Source organism: Gekko japonicus, unplaced genomic scaffold (assembly GCF_001447785.1).
Source record: "Gekko japonicus isolate JY-2015 unplaced genomic scaffold, Gekko_japonicus_V1.1 scaffold3167, whole genome shotgun sequence".
Taxonomy (NCBI): Eukaryota; Metazoa; Chordata; class Lepidosauria; order Squamata; family Gekkonidae; genus Gekko; species Gekko japonicus.
This window is the reverse complement of record NW_015159802.1, coordinates 93700-101058: the sequence shown is the minus strand read 5'-3', so window position 1 is coordinate 101058 and position 7359 is coordinate 93700. Positions and strand designations below refer to the sequence as shown.

General features: G+C 49.1%; 1 protein-coding gene across 1 annotated transcript in view; it reads right to left on the bottom strand.

Moving 5' to 3' along the window:
• Window positions 1–3264, bottom strand: part of LOC107107191 (zinc finger protein 345-like) — a 7071-nt gene extending 3807 nt beyond the window's left edge. The window contains exons 1-3 of the mRNA XM_015407452.1: window positions 3165–3264; window positions 1904–2097; window positions 790–966 (exon numbers count right to left, since the gene is read on the bottom strand). Of these exons, the coding sequence (XP_015262938.1) occupies window positions 790–966; window positions 1904–2097; window positions 3165–3264 (471 nt within the window). The remainder of the gene's footprint in view (window positions 1–789; window positions 967–1903; window positions 2098–3164) is intronic.
• Between the last annotated feature and the right edge of the window lie 4095 nt (window positions 3265–7359).

Genomic DNA, 7359 nt, shown 5'->3' with positions numbered 1-7359 from the left:
TACGGTCAATAGTCAATGGTACTTTCTATAACCAGAGCCAAGGGCTTAGGAAAACCTCATCAGTACTGAAAACACACACCAGGATGACTTGGAAAAGAAGAAATAAGTGACCAAAGGTAATTTGTGGCTTCTCTTGCAGAAACTTGCTCTTGAAATCACATTAAGGTTAATAAGCTTGTTTAGGGAACACATACAGCAGAACAGGAGAAGAAATGCTTTACAAATCTTGAATGTTATTGATATATTTTGATTAAATCAAAAGAATAAAATATGGAACCCTTAGATCCGGAGACTGGAGATGTGGACAGACAAGACAGATATTTCTACAAACTGGGCCACCACACACAATGCTCCCTCTAAGCTGTGGAGTCTTGTGAGCAAACATTCTTCTATGTGAATTACTGGCATTAAAGTTGTGAGCGAGTGATTTGGCTACTGCATGAACTTTTTTGCTCTGGAGCCATCCTTCCTGAGCTAAGACAAAAATGTGTGAACCGAAAGCTAAAAACTGTGAGCTTGCTCAGACTAACTCAACGCAGAGTGAACGTTGACCACACAGTATTGTCTGCCTTCAAGCTCTGGCTGAGATAGTCTACGGTGCCCTTGAGACGGCTGCTCCAGCCTTTGAGGTCCATGATGCCTTTCCTCTCCTCCTCCCACAGCCTCACTCACTCCAAGACGCTTTCTTTTTCAGGCGATGTAAGATTCCAAATGTGGGAGGAGCTCCATTCTTTCTTCTACCCCACATGAAAGGGTGCCCTGAAACGAAAGACTGGCAAAGGAAGATACCACTCCCCTCCCTTCTCTTCTGTGATCATAACAGAAAAGCTCCTTACCCAGAGAGGCCTCGGTCTCAAAAATTTCCTCCGTAACGTCCCAGTAGAGTTTTCTTTGGCCTGGATTGAGAAGAGCCCATTCTTCCTCCGTGAAGAACACGGCTACCTCCTCAAAGGACATCGGGGATCTCTGAAAGAGGGAAATACGGCAAGGAAAATAGCATTCGTTTATTTTTCAGACGGCCCGCTATTATATACTGAACATTTCCAAGAAATATTAACTCAGACAACTGCAAAGAACTGGGCTTCTCTCGGGTCGAAGCCAGTTAAATGTGGGTGGTGGTGGAATAATTTATTTTTTTTTTTATTTAAGCATTTATATCCCGCCCTCCCCGTGAGTGGGCTCAGCGCGGCTTACAAAGAGCAACAGTGTGGACATCAACTGCCCTCATTAGAGCCAAGCTGTCTTTCATTCTGTTTTTTTCCCCCTAACAAACCAAAGGCCGATCCGCCCCGGGCCGCGTGATCATTGGGGCTTGTTGGGTGAAAGACACAGGGGGGGGGGAAACACCCAGCAGCGGCCTCAGATACCTCTCTGGACATTTCTGCATCGTGGGATACCGGCCGTTTGTGCCTTGAGTCCTTGAGCTGCAATTCAGCAGCTGCATCCTCTGAACAGATTTTGGACTTCTGTCAGAGAAATACGTTAAGGCAAAGATAAACGTGTGTGTGTGTGTGTGTGTGTGTGTGTGTGTGTGTGTGTGTATGAGGGAGAGTGTGTGTGGGGGTGTCAGGTCACTTCTGAGTTACGGGGATCCTACGAAAATGTTCTCTCCTTAAGATCTTGCAAACTGAGGGCCTTTGTGGCTTCTTTGACTGGGTCAACCCATCGCATCTTGGCTCTTCCTCTTCTCCTAGCCTTATTGTCTTTCTCAGTGACTCTTGTCTTTTCAGGATGTGACCAAAGTCCAATATCCTGGTCACCAGCAACACACCCCTCGCCCTGGAGAACCCTTAGTCTCCCTCTCCTCCTCCCGGCCACCCCTCCCTCTCTCACTCTTGCTCATGCCCATTTCCTCTCCTCCCCTATTGTTGCCCAGACGCTGTGGGTGAAAGCCTAAACTCACCTTCCCTGCAGACAAGCAAAGGCCAGATTCTCCCTCCAGGCAGGAGAAGCAAGAAAGAAGAGAGGCCCCGGGGAACGGCAGGTCGTCCCATGAATGTTCATCTCCATCTTGCGGGAAAACGGTGCCCTGGACACCTGGGAAAGGCAGGTCTGGTCTCTCCGGTGCTCGCAAGTCCTTCTGGGAAATGTAGTCCCCTGCAACAGCAACAACCCACAGAGGATGCGCAAAAGTGAGGTCTTTTGGAATGTGGAAAGATGCTTTCACTGCTACTTGGTTGTTCCGTGGGGCTCCTCCCCGTGTGTTTGAATCAATCTCCCTTCTTGCTTTATCAAGCCCGCCCCTTCCGTGATCTCTGTCCTCTTCAGGCTCAATACAAGACTTACCTCACAGCGGCGACCTGAAGGCTTCACACGTCCTACCCTGAGAATATCTTGTCATAAGAACATAAGAGACGCCAATGTTGGATCAGGCCAAAGTCCCATCCAGTCCAACACTCTGTGTCACACAGTGGCCAGAAATACCAGTGCCATCAGGAGGTCCAGCAGTGGGGCCAGGACATTAGAAGCCCTCCCACTGTTGACCCCCCCCCAAGCACCAAGAAGACAGAGCATCACTTGCCCCAGAGCCCCTATCTATACCTTGTGGCTAATAGCCACTGATGGACCTCTGCTCCATATGCTTATCTAATTCCCTTTTGAAGCCGTCCATGCTTGTAGCCGTCACCACTTCCTGTGGCAGTGAATTCCATGTGTCAATCACTCTTTGGGTGAAGAAGGATTTCCTTTTATCTGTTCTAACCCTACTGCTCAGCAATTTCACAGAGTGCCCACAAGGAGTTCTTGTATTGTGAGAAAGGGAGAAAAGTACCTCTTTCTCTACCTGCTGTATCCCATGCATAATCTTATAAACCTCGATCATGTCACCCCTCAGCCGTTGTTTCTCCAAGCTAAAGAGCCCCAAGCATTTTAACCTGTTTTCATAGGGAAAGTGTTCCAACCCTTTAATCATTCGAGTTGCCCTTTTCTGCACTTTTTCCAAAGCTATAATATCCATTTTAAGGTGTGGTGACCAGAACTGCACACAGTATTCCAAATGAGGTCGCACCACTGATTTATAGAGGGGCATTATGATATTCCCTGAGAGGAAGTCTTATACCACAAGAAGAAGAAGGAAAGAGGCTCAAAAAGAGGCTCAAAGGAAGACGCCACCCCCCCCACCCTTCTCTTACGTGTCCAAAATGAAAAGGGGGAAAAAGGCTTACTCAGACAGGCCACGGTATCACAGTTTTCCTCCATCACTTCCCAGAAGAGTTTCCTCTGGCCTGGATCCAGCAGAGCCCATTCCTCCTCCGTGAAGAACATGGCGACCTTCTTCTTCTTCTTCTTCTAAGGACACCTCTGGGGGTCTCTGAAAGAGGAAAACATGCCCCACTTGAACACCTGTTCCTGCCCCCGAGATCTCAAGAAGAAAAGAAAGGATTCCATCACCCACTCCGTTCATTAAAAGAATGCAGAACCGATGGACAAGAAAAACTGTATTAGGTTCGAGGTTTTTTTAAGCCTCTAACAGTTATAATATCCTGAAAGCCTCTGAGGAATACAAATTCAGAAAACTGCACAAAATTGGGCTCCTCTTGGTCCAGTCCAATTACACTGGAAAGAAAGAGCCTTGACGGACTGCATGGCACCCTCTACAATACTATCTTGCACGGTTTTAATCCCCCCAAAACCATGAACATTGTGATTCTGGAGAAGGTTTCTTGCTTTAAACTCCCCCCCCCCCCCCCCCGGCTTCCGCGTTCACCCAAAACTCTTTACACAACACTATCACGGGGACCAATTGAGCTGGTCATATAGTTGGGTGGATTTTCCCCCCTAACAAACCCCGAGGCCTGCTCACTCCAGGCTGTGTGATCCTCGGGGTTCCTTCCCGGGTGAGAGAGAGGCCGGGAACAGAACAGCCCCCACAAAGGGGGGGGGGGGGGGCTTAGCGACCTTTCCGGTATTCTGCGCGGTGGGATGAGGCCGGTTTGCACAAGCAATGCCCTTGAACTGCAAGGAAGCTATTGCACTGTTATGTATCAAGCTCTGACCGCATGCACAGCTTGGTCGCCACGTGGTCATGCGAAGCGGCTGAGCTTCAAGGAACAATGGGCCAAACAGATCCTAGCTCGCTCCAATCGGAGGGCTAGACTCCAGGCCGAGAGCCTCTGGAACTCTCGGCCACTGTAACTTGTGTGTGTGTGGGGGGGTGTTTTGGGTGTGGGTTGTTTGCCTTTATAAACCGGCCTGCGAGCCGGAAATTCAGTCCCAAGAGCAAAAGATAGCCAAACGCCTGGGGGGGGGGGTTCCCCCCCCTGCAGCCTGCAAAAAAGAACCCTGCGAGGTCAGCAGCAAGCACGGCGAAGGGACGCTGCCGGATCAGACTGGGGGTCCGCCCAAGATTTAAGGGACACGACCTGTTGCAGGGAACACATCCAAGGGGCTGGAGAGGAAAAGCGCACGCCCGGCGGCGCACGGCCCCACCTCGCCCGGGGAAGCTTCTCTCGCTCTCCCTCCCTCCGGCCGCCTGGTCCTCTTTCGCCGGCCTCCGAAGCGCCTCTCCTCTCCCCCTCCCCTGATCTTGCCAAAGGAAGCGCCCTTTTAGGACATCCTCCTCCACCCACCTTCCCTGCAGGCGCGCAAAATCCGGAGTCTCCCTCCAGCCACGGGGGGAGGAAGGGGAGAGGCGCTGCCGCCGCGCTCTGAGTCTCCCAAATGCGCTTCCCCGACCCAATCCTTTACTCCCCCCCCAACTTGAACAACTCCTGGGAAAGTCCAGGGTCCACCTCTCGGGTGCTCGCAAGGCCTTTGGGGGAATGGAGTTCCCTGCAGCGACCAGCCCCAGGTGGAAGGAGACTTTGGCCAAACTTCTAGGACGCAGCAGCAGTTATCGTTATACACACACACACCTAGTAAATACTGGGTTCAAGACGCATTGCAGAGAAACAGCTCTGCTTTATTGAGTGATTTCAGGGACCAGACTGAACTCCAGGACAACAGCCCTGTTTAAATGGCATGCAAGCACCACACCCCGACTCCCAACATGTTGTTGTTGTTCAGCCGCACAGTCCAGTTGGACTCTTCAGGACCCCATGGACCAGATCAGCCAGGCCCTCCTGTCTTCCGCAGTCCTCTGAAGTTGGCTCAATTTCATGTTCGTTGCATCGATGACGCTGTCTAACCATCTCATCCTTTGCCATCCAACCATCTCATCCTTTGCCGTCCCCGTCTTCTTTGGCCTTCAATCTTTCCCAGCATCAGGGTCTTTTCCAGTGAGTGCTCCCTTCTCATTTGGTGGCCAAAGTATTTGAGCTTCATTTTCATTATCTGGCCTTCCAGGGAACAGTCAGGGTTGATTTCTTTTAGGATTGACTGATTTGATCTTTTTGCAGTCCAAGGGACTCTCAAGAGTCTTCTCCAGCACCATAGTTCAAAAGAATCTATTCTTCGGCGCTCGGCCTTCCTTATAGTCCAACTCTCGCAGCCATACATGACTACTGGGAATACCATTGCTTTGACCATGTGGACTTTTGTTGGCAGGGTGATGTCTCTACTTTTTATCATGCTGTTTAGGTTCGCCATCGCTTTCCTGCCAATGAGCAGGCGTCTTTTAATTTCATGGCCGCTGTCACAGTCTGCGGTGATCTGGGATCCCAGGAACGTGAAGTCTGTCACTACTTCCACGACTTCCCCTTCTATTTGCCAAGGAGTGATGGGGCCGGATGCCATGATCTTAGGTTTTTTTATGTTGAGCTTCAAGCCCACTTTTGCGCTTTCCTCTTTTACCCTGGGCAAGAGGCTCTTGAGGTCCTCTTCACTTTCTGCCATTAGAGTGGTATCGTCTGCATATCTGAGGTTGTTGATCTTTTCCCCAGCAATCTTAATTCATCCAAGCCAGCATTTCGCATGATGTACTCTGCATATATATTAAATAAGCAAGGTGACAATATACATCCTTGTCGTACTCCTTTTCCTACGCTAAACCAATCAGTTGTTCCATATCCAGTTCTAACTGTCGCTTCTTGATCCTTATACAGGTTTCTCAAGAGACATGTGAGGTGGTCTGGTACTCCCATCTCTTTAAGGATCTGCCATAGTTTGTTGTGATCCACTACATGTTGACATAAGGTTAATTTCTCATTTGTCACCTCCAGAGTCCTGGTGGGCTATTGTTATGGAGCAACAAGCTCAGTCCCTCTCTGGTAACTAGCTCTGGAATGTTCCAGTCTCAATACATAACAACACCCGGTTAATTTTTTTTTTTAAACAAGATGGATGCGAATTGGAACTACTGCACATCTTAAGTTTCCATTATTATAAAATGTACTGAAAACATAAAGAGGATTGTGGAAGTGTGTGTGTGTGTTTGTGTGTGTCTGGGAATAAAGACACTGCAGCTCCCACACAGAACCAGACTCTGTTGGACCACTCCCTCTTAGCTGTGGAGTCTTGTGAACAAAAATTCTACTTTGTGAGCCACTGGCCTTAAAGTTGTGAGCGAGCGATTTGGCTACTGCAGAAACTAGTTTGCTCTGGAGCCATCCTTCCTGAGCCAAGACAAAAATATGTGAGCTGGAGGCTAAAAATCTGTGAACGAGCTCACACTAACTCGACTTAGAGCAGGGGTGTCAAACGTGCAGCCTGGGGGTCGGATTAGGCCCCCAGAGGGCTTCTCTCAGGCCCGCAGTGGAGCTGGCTGTCTTCTGCTTCTTCTTCCAGTTCTGCTGCTGCTGCATCATCGTAGGTTTGCAGTTTACAGGTACACACCTGAACAGCATACTCAAGATTGCAATACTTTCAGAGCAAAAGGTGTCAGTTATCAGACACTGTTAAATAAACAGAATATTGCAGGAGTGCTAATGTTTTAAGCATGTTTTTGATTTAAGTTTTTAAAAATCCCTTTGTGTTTGTGTCATTTATAAGGTTTATATCTCTGCTACCTGGTGTTACATTTTATGACACACATGGCCAGGCCCAACATGGTCTCATTTATGTCAGATCTGGCCCTCATAACAAATGAGTTCGACACCCCCATCTTAGAGGGATCGAGCTGGGAAGCCATATTGCTCTGGAGCAACTGAACAAAGTTAGAGACCAGTGGCACCTTTAAGAACAAAGTTCTATTCAAGAGGTGAGCTTTCGTGTACGTGCACACTTCTTCAGACACTGAAATGGAATGACAGATCACAGTTGTATATACAGGTGGCTTGTTACATTTTGCATGCTTAGAGGGAACACTGTAATGTTCTGGAAGGTGACCCTGCTGCTGGACTCGTTGGACTTTGTCCTGCCGCTTCAGCCAAGCCCGGCTTCCCCCCCCCCAGCCAGTCCTTCTCCAGGGGTTCCTTGGGAAATGCCCAGAGACATAACCAGTCTTTCCACTGCTGCTCAGGCAGACCGCAGCAATGGGATCCC